The 16,730-nt window shown below is 34.3% G+C and overlaps 1 protein-coding gene across 1 annotated transcript; it reads right to left on the reverse strand.

Annotated features, from left to right (window-relative positions):
- Nucleotides 1-5,445: 5,445 nt before the first annotated feature.
- LOC18448631 (2-alkenal reductase (NADP(+)-dependent)) lies at nucleotides 5,446-11,239 on the reverse strand. The gene is made up of 5 exons (XM_006858692.4): nucleotides 10,933-11,239; nucleotides 7,831-8,008; nucleotides 7,062-7,228; nucleotides 6,879-6,961; nucleotides 5,446-6,127 (listed from the first exon to the last, which is right to left on the reverse strand). Exons 1-5 carry the CDS (start codon nucleotides 11,164-11,166, stop codon nucleotides 5,749-5,751), a joined length of 1,041 nt encoding a protein of 346 aa, XP_006858754.1. The 5' UTR covers nucleotides 11,167-11,239; the 3' UTR covers nucleotides 5,446-5,748.
- Nucleotides 11,240-16,730: the final 5,491 nt, after the last annotated feature.

Genomic DNA, 16,730 nt, shown 5'->3' on the forward strand with positions numbered 1-16,730 from the left:
TAGTTATTAGAATCTTTTGGTCCAATTTTGAAATGTGAAGCTTTTATGTCTTGTTTTTCTACTTTTAGGTTTAGACTAGTTTCAGGAGGATAGATAGCTTCAATGCTTTCTCTTTTAACTGTATGAAAGGTTTGAAAGGTGTTTTGGACAGTATTAATATTCTTGATAGTATTACCTTGAAATTCTGGATATTTTATTCCTTCCTTTTTAATGATATACCTGAGCCATTTAAAAAATTTTATGTTTGTTTTATGTTGTATCATAAATTTATTGAATTTAGTATGAAAGAATTTTTTTAGTCTTTCACTAAATTCTTTGAGGAATCATTCTCTTATTTGTTTATTTTCTTCAGACAAAAAATCCCTTTTTACTCATTCTTTATCTATGACAAACTTATCTTGGGTTTGAATTGTCAGAACTTCGAAATCGAATTCAGACATGGTTGGCTCATCAGGCTTAGTCTGAGAAGAGCTGGGAGTACTTACAGTATAAACTGGATGTTGTACTTGTTTTTCATTTTTTCTTAATCATTCTAAAATGATTTTGTCATCATGTGCTTTTTCATAATTAGATTGAGGTACTGAAGAAGTCGAACTTTTAGAATGAGTATAAGTTGAAGGTACAGTATTCCTGCCATGCAGTTATGAGCTAAAACAGTATTTGGAATACTCAATCTAGTTCTTCTAAGGGATGAAAATTGAATTTCAATTTCTCTATTTGGATATTCAATTATTTGTTCAGGCTCTTTATTTTCGAGAATAGGTAAACGAGTCTCAGTTTGTAGAGACCAATTTTCAGGTAACTTACCTGCTTCAAGCATATTGCTTTAGGCGTGACAAGATTGGATTTTTTCATGTTTGTTTGAAAAAATATTGTTTGTCCTTTTTTATCCATTAATCTTGCGTTAAGACAAAGAGTGTTCATAACCTTATAACAAATTCTATAAACAAAAGTCAAATTCTAGGATCCAGGGTTCATGTCAAAACCTTGAGTTTTAAAGTTAAGGGTTAGCACTTTTAATAAATTTGGATCGGATAAGGACACCGAAAATTTTTTAAAGCAGTTGAAATATATGGGTCCATTACAGACACTCGACTCAACAATCCCTAAAAGGAAGTTATTGAATCTTCTATGTCTACTATCTCTTAGACAGAGTAAAACCGAATTGTTTAATCCTTCTCTAGTTAATGGTTTTACTGTTATTTGTACAAGACCTATATGAAGATAGTTATAACCCCTTTGTATATGATCTGCAATCATTCTAGTTGAAAAGAGTTGAAAGCTATTTTGATTTTCCATAACTGATAGAATTTCTTCAATTGTTTTTATTGAAAAATTGCTTTTAAACTCAAATGTTCATTTTTTATAAATATCATTTGTAGTGACCTTTGGGATATTCCAGTTTTGCAATTGTTTCTTAATATTATCTATTATTATTTTTTCTCTATTATTTACTCGTAGAGTATTATTACTAGAACTACCAGAAGCGGTTCTATTATATAGTGTTCTAAACAAATTTGCTATTTTATCTTAGTTTTCTTTCCCTGAATAAACCGGAAACAGTCCCTACACCTTATGGCCTTCCTGGCTCCCGGTGGTCTTTGGGTCACAACGACTTTAGGTATGTTAACCAGATAAATGGACAAATTGGTTTAGTTTTCTAATATATATATATATATATATATATATATATATATATATATATATATATATATATATATATATATATATATATATATATATATATATATATATATATATATATATACATATATATATATATATATAGGGTTTGTCTTAGTTAAGAACCCCTCAAAATACAAAGGTTTAGAAGGGGTTGTGATGGGTGTATTTATTAAAACAATCATTATTTTTTATTAAAAAATTATTTAAATAAGTAACTTTACAATTAAACAAGATCAATTTTAAAATTTTTACAAAAGTACAATGGCATTTTGGAAAGTTAGTGTCCTCGAACTTTATTGGTAGAATGTCTTTTTTTTTTAGTTAAAATTTCAATTTTACCCCTTATAGAGATAACAAAAATACCATTTGTCTTGTAGTAATATATTATAAATTTGTCCCATAAAAATAACTTTTTTTTAAAAAAATAGACAACAAAATTAATAAATCTACCCTTCACTCTCCTTATCTTGAACCTTTATAATTTTAAGGGTTGTGAAGTATAGAATATCCTATATATATATATATATATATATATATATATATTTTGCCATCCCAATTTTTCAATGTAGAAGCGATTATTACGGAGACTGGAACTTTCAGAGCCAGGTGTGAAGCCAGGGATATAGCTTAACTTTTCTGGTTTTCTCATTCGAACTCCCATATAAGGGTCACATGAGAGATAGAAATTCTTCACCAGAATTGCTTTGGACCCTTCTGGTACCTTGAGTTTAATGGAGCTTGACACCATTTCCATGTCTGTTTCTTTGGTAAGACCTGTCACATAGTCCTTGAATATGATCTGCTTGTCACTCACCTCTTCCCCAGTTGCCATTTTTTGCAGCAAAGAGGATACAAGGATTCCAATTCCTCGTTCTCTCTCTAAGGAAAGGAAAAGCCCAATTGTTGTTTATCTCTCTAAAGCCGAGTACCCACTTTCTGAGACCCTCTCTCTCTAAAGCAGATATCCCTCTCTCTTTCTCTCTCTCTCTCTCTCTCTCATCTGCCTTGCATTAATTCAGTCTCTCTCAGCATTGTATTAATCGACTCTCTCTGTTGCGACCTGCTCGTAAAGCCATGCATAAAACGCCAATGAATGAGCAACAATTACTCGAAGATTATTTTTTTGACAGCCAAAAGAGTCCTTTTGTATTTTTGTGCTCGTATATTATGTTCCCTCGGGGGCATTACTGTGGATCTACTCTCTCATCCAAAAGACCTACTTAAGAGGATTTTTTCGATCTTAAAGTTTGGAAACCACTTTTCAGTTGATAATTATTTTCAAAATAAAAAAATGGCTCTACAAAGAGGCATTTTTAGTTTTTTGACACTTGGATCTCGTCCTTTAAAAACCTGACGGTGTTTGTTCAACCTTGAGACGTTGTTTTTTTTTTGTACGTAGAGATCTCAATTTTCTTTTTATAGGAGTTAGCCTATGGGTTGAAGAGGTTGCAAATCCAAGATTTGGAGTCCTAAAATTTCTCCTATATTAGGTTTTAAGCGAAGGAGTAAATCGACAAAGTATTATGATGGGGAGTGTAAAATCTTTTATATTTTTTGAAAGTGGGAACATATGGTTGGTGGTGGTCTAGCAAGACCATGAAACATTGTAATCTATAGGAAATTTTACATCATTACCTTGATTCAACCTATGAATATGATCAATTCCACAATAAAATGGAAAGATAATTTCTTGGAGCTAATTATTAAAAGAAAAAGATTTCTTGGAGATAGGTACGCTCCTCAGGATCAATTCCCCCTCAAAGATGGACCTTTATTGTCCATTTGAGGGGCCATAAATCCAGGGTTTAAGAGCTCAGAACCATATTTTTCCTTCAAATTTGTCCCCAAGGTAAAATAAAAAACGATAAAAAAATGTTAAGATAAAAAAAACTCCTAAGCTATGTTTTTTGGGGGATAGACCACCTAATTAGGTCTAATCCATAAATCTTTCTTCCAAGTTTTCAAAGAAAAAAAAAGGTAAAAATCTCCTATTTATGGAGCATAGGGCCTGTCGATCTCCCATAAATTATGATCTATATAGTCAGTAAAGCCCATGACCACAAGGTTATCATGGTCCAGGGAATAGAATAGATGGTGATGGAGTGGTAGGTATTCGGTAAGAGGCACATCCATATGTGATTTTTCTTTACTATAGTCTTCTCCTACACTTTGGGAAATTTATCCAAATAATTATGAGAGATGAACTATTTAATATAGCAATTAGTAAGCATGTTAAATAGTTGATGTCTAATGGGATTTTGATAAATTTTCCTTAATTTATTTTAAAATTTAGACTTCAAAGGTGGGTATTTAAAAGAAAATCAGTGATTCTTGGGCTTGCTTGGGCATGCCAAAGGATGGACCTTATCTCATTGTTTTCTTCGTTGGAGGCAAGATTTATAACTTCCAAATCCAACAATTAGTCTTTGTGATTTATTCATGGAAATTTATCTAAATACCCATGATAGGTGAACTATTTGATATCCTACGCCTCTTGGCTTAATTTTAAAATACCGATCAAAATCATATAATCATAACTTAGAATAGTTCCAATTAGGTAATACGTTAAATAGTTGATCTCTTATGGGTATTTTGATAAATTTTCTTTTTATTTACTGTTGAAAACATTGGGCTCTCTTTGACCCAATGTTACCCCATTTTGGCCGCAATGAATATTTTAGTCGGCGTTCGCAAAGTCAGCTGAGTAGTTTGTACTAGGCCCAATTACTTGGGCTTGGTTGTCCAACTCGGAGATATTAAAAAATTACAAAAAATTATTTAAAATAAAGAATTTGGAATATGTTTTCTATGTTTTTTATCATTTTGAGGAAGATTGGAACGACCATAAAGACTTATTTTTACGTTTTCTCATATTTTTTGGATTACTTTAAAAATACATCACGTTGATTTTTTTTTAAAATCTATTCTTTTACTACGTTTTTAACCTCATTTTGATGCATGTTGCTTAATCTTACTTTAAACATACATTTTCTATTTTTTGTAATTTTTTTAACCATTTTTTTGTTGCTACCGCACTTGGCACTACTCGGACAGAGTTAGTCCGACTCTGAAATGCCTCCCAATTAGGGCCAAACATGTCATGGGGTGCGCTAAACTAGCCTAGAGCCCTTAAATCATCTTAACTTTGGTTTTTTTGTAGGCGAGAAAAATTAAATCCAATTTGAAGGGATCTGAAGTTGACATTGGATAAATTAGTGAATTTCAAATCATGGTCAAATCTTTCATACTGACCCTCAATTAAACTTGGCTATGTACTTCATCTGCTTAGAACAAGTGTGTTCAGACTTGAGACAAAAATTGAGAAATTTAGGCAAGTTTTTGGCTCAAAATCAGAAGAAAAAAAATCTGATGGAAAAAATGGTTTAATAGATGGCATTCATGGATAGGCTTCAATCCATATCTTAGCACCTTTTCTCCACCAAAATTCTAAACCATGGAGAAAACTAACCCCAACAACCAAACATAAAAACCAATATTGGCACGGTAAACGACCAATGTTTTAATCCTTCATATTGAACGGATATAATCAGTGTTGGATAAGAAAGACTGGGGTTGGGACTCACTAAGGTCCCAAGTCAGAGTCTCGAGGCCAACCAAAAAAAATTAATAAATTTCCCCATGTGTATAATTCCAGGCTCTCCAGCTAGTCTGAGTTTTCTAAGTGGACTAGCCCGAGTTTTCTAACAATGGATGTAATAAAAACAAGATATGCATATTCAACTCATAATACGCAGAAAGTAACACTACTTGTTTGCCAATACATTACAACAAACACACATAATGATAGCAATGTGTTCATCCTTCATATGAAGGAATCTAACTGTAACAATATACATATTTTCTCGCAAGAGAATAATACATTAACATAGAGAAAAATATGCATCAGTTGCAAGTGGGATTCTCACTTCTCGACACATCAACAGTAATACAGACATTCATAAAGATGTCTTAGTCTTTCAAATAAGGGAATACAACTACATATGCATATATATTTTAGTCTGGGAATTACATGAAAAAACAGTAACAATATTCAATTATTTATCATTCGCGAGCAAGTAGGACCACCTGCTTGCCAACATTTCGGCCAGAGAAGAGCCCAATGAGGGCCGAGGGCGCACTCTCGAGGCCTTCAACAATGTCTTCCACATAAACTATCTTCCCTTCTATGATACTCTTGCTTATGTTCTCAACAAACTGAGGATACAAGTGCCAGTGATCAAACACCAGTAAACCTTCCATTCGAATGCGCTTTGATATGAGGCAGAAGAGATTGAACACTCCCTCTGGCTTCTCTCGGTTGTATTGAGAGATCAACCCACAGACAGCGATCCGGCCTTTCTCTCTCATGTTTAAAAGCACCGCGTCGAGCATGGGGCCGCCAACGTTCTCAAAGTAGATGTCTATGCCTTGCGGAAAGCACCTGATAAGGAGAAAGATAATGAAAAAGAGAGTGAGATCCTTGCCATGATTCATGTTATAAGAGAAAAACTATATTATCTAATAAGAAATTACAATGTTTTATTATAATTAATTGTGGATATGTCGAGCACTGTTGGCTTTTTAAGCCAGCACACTAGATACCTCCGATAGTTTTAGACACCAACACTTTTGTTGGTGTCTGTGTAACATTGCTTCAAAATGGTAGTAGGACTCGCAGCAATTCTGATTTCATTCATTAATAGAAGTGGTTCAGTCTATTGGTTCATCTTTTCATACATTTGCTACTTTAGTAATCATATAATGATCAAGGGTGACTCTTTGAATGCGATCCAATGGCTTAATGGAAAGCGTGCCACTCATTAGTGGCCCGGAGTCATTTTTAGCAATTGTAAGAGTGCAAATTTGTAAAATACGAATGGATTTTCATTATAGACATTGCAGTCTCCAGTGCAAATCACAATTATGGTGCATTGATCGGTCAAAGATGCGGCTTTCAAAGCCGCATCTTTCTGATCTTCCAAAGTGGGAGCTTCCATAGGGGAGCATAGAAGTCGCCGCTACCCTTTTTACACACCATTTTGGAAGCTGCGGGAAACAGAGGCTTCCAAAATAGCTTAGCTAGTACAGCTATCGTCCTGAGCTACAGAAGTGTCTCAAAAGAGTCAGGTCAATTGATAATTCTATGGTAATCTGATAAAATTGTGTATACTGTTTGGAAACAGAGCATATACCGTTTCAATGCGGCCACCAAGTCATTCTCTTCTTTATAGTTGAAAGCTTCATCAAACCCAAATTTGGTTTTTAATAACTCAACCTGGAATATCCATAGGATTCATCTGAGTTTCCATGCCTTTCCATCAAATATTAACATGTCATAAAATGGATAGAAGAGATAAAACTTAGTGGTAGCTTACCTTTTCTTTGGAACCAGCACTTCCAACGACATAGCAACCTATAGACTTCGCAAATTGCCCGACAAGTTGGCCAACTGCCCCTGATGCAGCGGAGACATATACATTTTCTCCTTTCTTTGGAGAGCAAAGCTCGAAAAGTCCAGCATATGCTGTGAGGCCAGGCATACCTACGAAGCAATACAAAATCTTTAATACATTTCTCCAAATTAGAAAATTTTCGCTTACACAGAGTAAGGGGATGGTTCCATGAACATTTCATGAATACATTCACACATGCACAAACTGATATATATCTCTCTCACTTTATGTTAAAACGAGATTCAGTGGGCCTGATGCCAATACTTCATCTTATACATGAATTATGATTCGGTAACACTGCATTGAAGTAGAGAACTTTCAGGTAGATTTCTCACCACTGATAATGTTAATGGAGGGTAGGTATTAGCATACATGATATGTTCGGTTTACCATACGCAAAGGGGCATCCACCACCCATCATCCACAATGGACAGTCGAGAAGAACATTAAGTGGTTTCTTGGACTCTGGTGGACTTTCAAGAGGAACCGGGGTTCATCCCCACCATCCATTGGGAAGGACAGATGGTGTCTACCATAGATTCATTATATTTTCTCATAAATTCAGCAGTGAAAACATTCAGACCAAATGCTTTGCAGCTGCTGCAAGCACAATTCTGATAATCATTGCTTCCATTTTAGGTTACTAAAATCGATTATCTATCATAGGGAAATTGGAAAACAAAAAAAGTACCTAAAATGCCAGTGTAGTAAGAAAGAGGCACATCAGTAAATGTGATTTTTCGAAGTGTTTCAGGCATAGATATCAAGCTAAACTCTTCCCATCCAGTCATCCCCCATACAAGATCACCTTCCTTAAGATCAGGATATCCAGAATCCACAACTTTAGATACTCCAAAACCAGTTATGACCTGCAAAAGGTTAAAATTTTGAAATAGTTACAACTCAATAGCACAAATTGAAATTTGTGATGATCATAAATTTGGTAAGCATAATCACCATTTTCCTCTCTTTTCTGAGTAACACTTAACAATTGTATTAAAATTAAGGTAGTAAATAACTAAATACAATAGAGACCCACAAGTCGGGCTCTGTAATCACAAAAATGAGGCACACTGAAAGACACCCCGCAAATCAGAAGTATGGGTTGTATTGACTCCTGAAGAAGACTGGAACTGAAACCAAGATTAAAAATGGATCAGAGCTCAAAAAGTTGCCAAAATGGATCTGTCACTTCCCAAGTTGGCACCTTCTTTGGTAAGGGAATTCGCTTTGGTGTTGGCTCCCGCCACAAATGCCGAAAGGAGGTGTGAACATGCATGCATAGATCAAATATTTCATCAATTTTGTACTCTTTGTCGCCAGGGGGAGGCACTGGATGCCCAAAATATCACATTTTTGGAGTCACCCTCTACAACTATTGAGCTACCTCGTCCAAGTTAAATCTTTTGAGGTCATCAAGTAGGGTCGAGGATTCGGCTATAGTGAAATCAGTGTGCCTGATGAAACCCGAATAGGGGGAAAGAGTATTACAGTTATGGTCTCTCTAACAAACCCCCATAATCCGCTGGACCCGGGTTTCCTAGGAAAAAGTATCACCATTTTCTTCTATTAATCGCCTACCGAATTTGAGGAAGTAAAAGAAGCAAATCAAACGAGTGATGCATACAATCGCGTTTGAGAAAAGGTTACAACTCAAAGATAGATCGGCTGTTTTAGCAGAAGTTCAAATGACACACTCGAAAAAATGTTTCTCAATCCGCACGGTTTGCTTTCAAATTTGATCTACTAATTCTCAACAAACTGAATGATAATACAATGAAGATGAAAGATTACATATAGTATATGCCTGCTGTTTAGTAGACTAAAACTTTCTACAAGAAATATACTTTAGCCTGAAATATGAGATATTCATCAGGTTTAAGTGCATGGCATAAATATTGAAATCTAGTTAACAAAAAACAACTTTTGAGAACACTTTACAGTGGGTCTAAATTCTGCTGGGTTCTCGCTCCGGTTTTTTTTTTTGGGTAATAATTTAAGTAAATGTATGTAGTGATTTACCAAAAAAATACGAATGGATTCAAGGCTGGTTGACTTGTGTGGCGGGGTGACATATGTGAGATATTGAGTTCTATTCCTACTACGGGTAAGGGACCCCTTCCCCACTAAACTACTGAAAAAAAAAGATTAGACTATTAAAGCACAATCCAGCCCAAGTTTAGAAATCAGGACCAACAAACTGGAGTGGGGAAGACTCAGCCAAGTTGTTTGAAAAATTAGAAAAAATAAAAATAGAAAGAGTTTGGCAAATCCCTACTTTTACTTTTCCTTGAGAAAAATTAAAAAATCTATGGAGCCCATAGTTGTAATGAATAGATATGAATATAAATAAAAGTAAGCAAAATTACAGTAACATCACTTATAATTATAGGAATTAAAAAGATGCCCCATTGGAATCGAGCTTCTGCTTGAGTAGTTAGCAGCTGAAGATTAGTAGAAGTAAATTGCAAGCTCGATTCCTACCACTACACTATCCAAAAAAGGAAACAAAGAAAAATACAGCTCATATCTCTTCTTTTAATCAACCGTGTCTTAATCAACCGTTTGAAACTGCTATTTCCAAGCTTATGGTTGCAGTTCCGAACAGGTGTCTTTTATCACTGGTTTGAAACAGCTCGTACCAAGCTTACGGTATCAGTTTCAAACCTGATGTCTTTATCAACCGTTTGAAACTGCTACCCCTATATAGCCAGTGAGAAGCATGGAGGTATTAAATTTGAGTTTAATCCAACCTATTAAAAAAAATATAAAATTAAAATACATTTTATATTCTGAAAAAATAATATTTAACTATAAAATATAAAGTTTCGGATAACATCTTTAAATATAAAAAATAAAATAGGAGCCATACATAAATTTCTCAAATATTTAATCGTTTTAAAATTTTATTTGAATTCTTCTTTTTCTTTTAATTTGGTATAGTTAGACTAGCCTAGTTGCAACTCTGACGCCTTACACTGTTCGACCCATCGGTCCGATTGTTTTTTAGAAATGGACCACACCAATAATTCTCCTTCCGATTTTTTAGACATGGACCACACCAATAATTCATGAAAACAAAGGTAATGTTGAGGATGGCCCCATAAAAAACTTGGTCCACGGGGATTCAATACTAATGTTTCCAGATTCTCTTTGGAACCCTCTTTGGTTTGGCTAAAACTTAAAAGAAATGAAGCAGTCGATGTTTCGGTCGACTTAGAAAAAATTTCAGGGTTTTTTTAAAATTAATATAAATAAAATATATCTTTATATATAAATATATATCAAAATAATAAAGATAAAATACTTTACAAAGTGGACGTTGAGCTTCGCTTTGGTTTAGATCAAAAAAATCCGAAGATTTCAGCCTTTTCAGCCGAAGCTAAGTGAATTTGACTATATTATTCAGCCGAAGCTAAGTGAATTTGAATATATTCTTCAGCCGAAGCAAAGTGAATTTGACAATATTGTTCAAGACAAAATTAAGTCTTCCTGACCCTATAACTCCCCTAAAATTCCTATATACCCTTAACACCCATGAAAATACTGGAGATATATTCAAGGTAGTTATAGATCCATTTCTGATACCAAATTTCAAAAGCACGGAAAAAAACAAAAGAAAAAATTACCCCAAAAACCATGAAAGCACATCAACAATGGGGAGAATGGGCACCTGTAGTTCCAATCCTGAACAGGAAAAGGACTGAATTCTTCACCCCTCCCCCCAAAAAAGACAAAAATGCCCCTATCCACCATGAACACACAGAAAATACTTGTGGAGAAGAGCACTTACAGAGCCAGGCGTGTATCCAGCGATATAGCTCTCTGTTTCTGGTTTCGACATCCGAGGCCTCATGAAAGGATCGCAAGAGAGATAGAGGTTCTTCACCAGAACAGCCTTAGATCCTTCTGGCACCTTGAGTTTAATGGAGCTTGACACCAATTCCATGTCTGTTTCTTTGGGAAAACCAGTCACATAGTTCTTCAATATGATCTGCTTGTTACTCACTTCTTCCCCAATTGCCATTTTTCTCCGCAAGAAACCCTAAGTTCCCTCTCTCCCTCTCTAAATAAGAAAACCCACGCCGTGAATTACAATGTCTCTTTCTGCAAATGAAATCACAGATATATTTATGGAAAAATTACAAAAAGCACCGTAAAGTGGTATAATCTTTTATGTAACTTTTTTTTTAAAACAACCCTCAAGGTAAACCAAGATGTTATTTTTGGATGGAATTGCATTTTCCGTATAAATCAAATCTGAAAATACCCTTTATGTACAAATCAAATCAATTTGTGGGTTCCCAATAGCATATTATTGGAGCACGTTTTTCCACTATCGAAGTACGTCTTTATTATTGGAGCACCGTTTTTTCCACTATCGAAGTACGTTTTTCCACTATTGCTCCAACCTGCATTGTTAGAGCGCACATTTCGAATACGCTTGTTTATACTAACAAAACACCGTTTTTTTTTGTTGAAGCGCTGTGGTTCTAGAGACTTCATTGACGAAACACATTTTTACACTATCGAAGTGAGATTTTATAACGTTAAAGTACTACGGCTCAGACCTGCATTGCGGAAGCGTATATTTAAAATGTCGAAGTACTTGTTTATACTGTTGGAACACCGTCTTCCATTACCAGAGCACTGTGGCTCCAAAGACTTTATTATAGGAGCGAGTTCTCATAATGCCGAAACGCTGCAGCTCAGACCTGTATTGCCAGAGCGTACATTTAAAATGTTAGAGCATGTCTTTATAGTGCCGAAGCTTATGTGAAAACAAATAAGAGTAGTTTAATCTTATTTCATGCAACTTTTGATTTAAGGGAGTTATTTGTTAAAAAAACATTGTTCAAGGGAAAAAAATGAAAGAAAACCTTATGGTGAGGTAAATTGCACACATAATCCCTTTTAAAAATATTTTTTATAATTCTCTCTATGTTTATTTCGCTCTAAAAAAATCGTACGTCACTCTTTGTACGCACTCACGCTCGATGTAAAACAAGTACACATGCATTATAAAAGAAAGAAGATTTCATAGGGCTATTAAAATAAAAAGATTTCATAGGGCTACCGCCCAATTAAAATACGTAAAGCCTCACTTTAGAGTTTATTGGAAATTACAATTCAAGCATTCGGAAATATTTAAATCAATCTTGGCTTAAATGTCATGGTTCTGAAAAAATAAAAATAAAATTTTAAATTTTAAAAATATTGTATATTGTAATAAATCATCAAGATCCATTTCACTCAAAAATAAGTGTTCATAGATCTATAGAATCTAAACCTTGCTTTTGCCTTTCAAATTTGATTGTTAGTGTTGGCGAAAGTGCTTCCTAGAATTTTAGGAAGATTTGAGGTGAGGTTTTATTTTATTTTCATAATACTTGGGCCTTATAAAACCTCATCCAATAGAAAATGACCATTTTGTATCCTAATTATGGATAATACCCATTTTTCAATGGATAATTTGCCTCATCCAATAGAAAATGACCATTTTGTATCCTAATTATGGATAATACCCATTTTTCAATGGATAATTTGCTGTGTTTTGTGGGTCCCAACGTGCTCTTGAAAGAAGAAAAACATGTGGAGAAAAACGCCCTCCTCACACTTTAGTGAATGACGAAAATATTCCTGGCTCTTTTTTTTAAGATAAGATTGCGACGGCTGCGCCCTACCGAAAAGCATAAGGTTTCTTTGAAATGAGTGCCCTTTAAAAATTCAGATTTTGGATTATTAGACTAATTTTAAGGACATGTGATCTCTAATATGGGGATAATGGGTAGGAAAAAGTAAATAAATTTTAAAAATAAAAATTAGGGTGCGGTTTGTATAGAGCCTAGGCTCTAAACAATCAAATTAGAGCCTACCTTTAAATAGTATCGAGAAATGTGGTTTTAATGTTGAAAATCTTAGTGATCGCCTTAAAATATATTTTCATCTTTATTTATAAAGGTTAAAGTGTAAAAAATAGTGTAGATCGGTAGATCTATGAAAACTTGAAAATATTGAAAATTGACAGTCCAAAAATACGTTACAAAATACATTATTTCCGAAACTTGAAATCCATTTTTTTCTCATGTCCATGCATCTTGATGTCGAGATGATCAATTCGAGGATAATTGGGCATCAAAACAACCTCTTCTAGTGAAAATGTTGATGTAGGCTCTAATTTGATTGTTTAGAACCTCAGCTCTATATAAACTTTTCGCTAAAAAATAATAATATTTTGAAGAAACTATTTGGACAGTTAGTTTCAAGTGCTTTTAGATGGAACACCCATTCGTGGATGCTTTATACCTTCAGAGGCGCAAATGTAGGATTGCGTCCCCTTACTCATGATCCAATTTTCCAATAGACAACGATGATAGATTAGAAGAAGAACAAGTAGAAGGCTTAAGTGTAAGGGTGAGGTATAAGGTGCTCATCTTATACTATACAAGTACTACTTATCTCTTTGTTTTACTTGGAGATATAGTTTTGGTGTCAACAACTTTATAATTGCTTAAAAGTTCATGTTCATCACTAATTATGAAATTTAAAATTCTAAAAATATTGTACATCGAGCATATTTATGAACGTTTGAAAATCTTGAAGATAGTCCAGATAACTTGCTACAATATGTACTATTTTAAGATCTTTCCATGCATTTTTTTTTTAGAATTTGAATATATATATATTTTTTCAATATCCATGCATCTTAGGATCGAGCTTATCAATTGGAAGATCTTACCAACTTTGAAACACTGTGTTCTACTAGATTTTTTATTGCACCTTAATTATATAGAATTGCAAACTTCGATAAACATGTTCCTTATTTAGATTGTCTATTTTTAAGTGTATTCATTTTATAATCAGGGGTAGAAATTGATTTCAAAACCATTACAAGGCTTTTTCATTACATTTTCTGGTGGGATTTTGAGATGCAACTTTACTTTTTGATGTAAAGCATAGGCACTGCACCAAAAAAAAAATAAAAATAGAATGCATACAAAGGGAAAGAGTTTCATAGGGTCATGGCTTCTTAAGGATATCTGAAATCTTGATGGACAATACAGTTTTGATAAACCCTGAAATCAGTCATCCAGACCTCAAATAATTATGCGTATGAAATTCACGCCATGAAAACAGTGCATATTATGGTACATTTTCTGATCCATCCATTTCGAGTGTTCATGAATACCCCAAATCTGGACTTTTTTTTGAAGGCCCACACTTGATAATCAAAGTAAGAAATAGATTTCCAGACATTAGAAAGGAACGCATTGGAGTTGGTGGGGTTTGAAGTTCAGACTCAATGAATGTTGTAAAGTCGCGGCCGCACAAAATTGCTACGTTGAGGAGCTTATAATCTGATAATTTTTGTCCCATCCCATTGGAAAAAGGAAAAAGTTATATATAAGTATGCAATGCACCTCAAAAATCTATCGGATATGAAAAACCCTCTAATTGACCATCTCGACATCAAGATGTATGAATATGAAAAAAAAAAAATTGATTTTGAGTCTCGAAAATAGTGCATATACGACGCATTATCTAGACCGTCTGTTTTCAAGATTTTCATATGTTTATAAATCTACTTGATTTTAACCATTTTTGGAGTTTAAAGTTTTATAAATTGATATGAAAATAGATTTTCAGATACACCTAAGAATTTTTTACACCTAATTTCCAGGTTATGGTAAAATTTGGAGGTGTGCCTTAATTGGATTGTTTAAGGTTGCAACCTTACAAATACCACGCATGTAGACAAAAGAGTTCTACCCAATGGAGTGAATTTGATATAGCTTAGCAGTTTCTATAAGGCTATATCGATTAAACGAAGGCTATACAATACTAAAGACCCTAAAAGACATATATCGATTAAACGAAGGGTTTAGGACTGCCAATGGCAAACAACACTCAATTAAGGGACTTCAGGCCAGAATCAACTAGAAACCTTTGACTGACGGGACTAAGGGACGAGATGAAATAGTGGCTTTCGGGGCTGTCCCTTGTCAGGCCTTTTCTTTTTTCAGTCCGGTGTTATTCTAGTTCTTGTTGTAAGCCTAAGCCTAATCATTTTTTTCATCTGATTGAATTCTCTCTCGCTACAGCTACGAAAAAGAAAGACTTCGTAACAGGACTCAAGTGGCCCTTGCATGACTCCTTTACATGTATTGCTTGAAATTTTTTGAGAGGCAGGGTTGTGGTAGATTTTGCTCACAACATCCGGACCACCATAGGGCCGGTGACAAAACCAAGCATATTTCCACTACAAGTCCCCCAAAGCCACCGCAAAATTCTTTCAAATTTGCTACAGTTCATCACCGATGCAAATCGGAGTAAATCTATTTCATAGAGGGGTGAAATGACCAAAACATTTCTTGCATGAGCTCCTACAACAATTTTCCCCGGAAGTTTCATTTTGTACGAGTTAATGCAAGAAATTGCTATTTCCCCTTGAAGTTTCATTTTGTATGAGTTAATGCTACAAAAAATTGTTTTGTTTGGGCCGGGGGCCATGCTGCCATCTAAACCATATGATTCCACATCCAAAAAAAGAACCGGACCGGACAAAGTAAGGAGTGCATGAGTGGGGTTTGGCTCATAAGTAGGAGAGTAAAGAAATGCTAATTTCATTCAGAAATACACGAGCGATGTTTCACAACACATTATTTAAAGAGAAAATTACGTACATATATGTTATAATTTGCGTTATTACAAAACTACCGAATAGTTTTCGTTATTATCTATTTATCCGCTTTTTGCATATCATAACGAAAATTTTAAAAAAAAAGACAATTTTACTTTTTTTCGGTTGTTGAACAACCAAATTCAATCGATTATCAGACCAATTTTGGTTTTTAAAAAATCGAAAATTCATTTTTGGTTCTTCAAGAACCGAATTTTTTTTCTATAGGTACTCCCCTTTTTTCGGTTGTTGAACAACCTAATTCAATGGATTTTTGGTTGTTCAACAACCAAAATCCTCTATACCCTTCTTCACCCACGCTTTACCCGTATTTTTCCTTTAAACTCTATAGAAAAGAGTTTAAACCCACCCAATGTAAGGTATAGAGTGATAATGGATAAACATGGGAGAATTTAAACTCTTCCCTACATTTATCCATTCTCTCTCCTATGTTTATCCATTCTCTCTTTGTACCTTACATTAGGTTGGTTTAAATGTTTACCCATTCTCTCTCCTATGTGGGTTTAAACGTTTATCCATGTTCTCTCTTATTTTTATCCATTATCCGTTCTCTCGATACCTTAGGGTCTAAACTCTTCCCTATGTTTATCCATTCTCTCTACAATGACTAATCTATGTGGATAAACATCGGGAAGAGTTTAAAGGGAAAAGACGGGTATAGAGGATTTTGGTTATTCAACCACCGAAAATCCATTGAATTCGGTTGTTGAGAGGAATACCTACGAAAAAATTAAAAATTTTTCAGTTTTTCAAAAACGAAAATTGGTCGAATTTTGATTGTTGAACAACATAAAATCGATTGAATTCAATTGTTCAACAACCAAAAAAAGGTAAAATTGTCTTTTTAAAAAAATTTCGTTATGACATGAAAAAAACAGACAATAGGTAAT

Source organism: Amborella trichopoda, chromosome 6, assembly GCF_054954075.1.
Source record: "Amborella trichopoda isolate Santa Cruz 75 chromosome 6, AtrichopodaSantaCruz75HAP2 v2.0, whole genome shotgun sequence".
Lineage (NCBI taxonomy): Eukaryota > Viridiplantae > Streptophyta > Magnoliopsida > Amborellales > Amborellaceae > Amborella > Amborella trichopoda.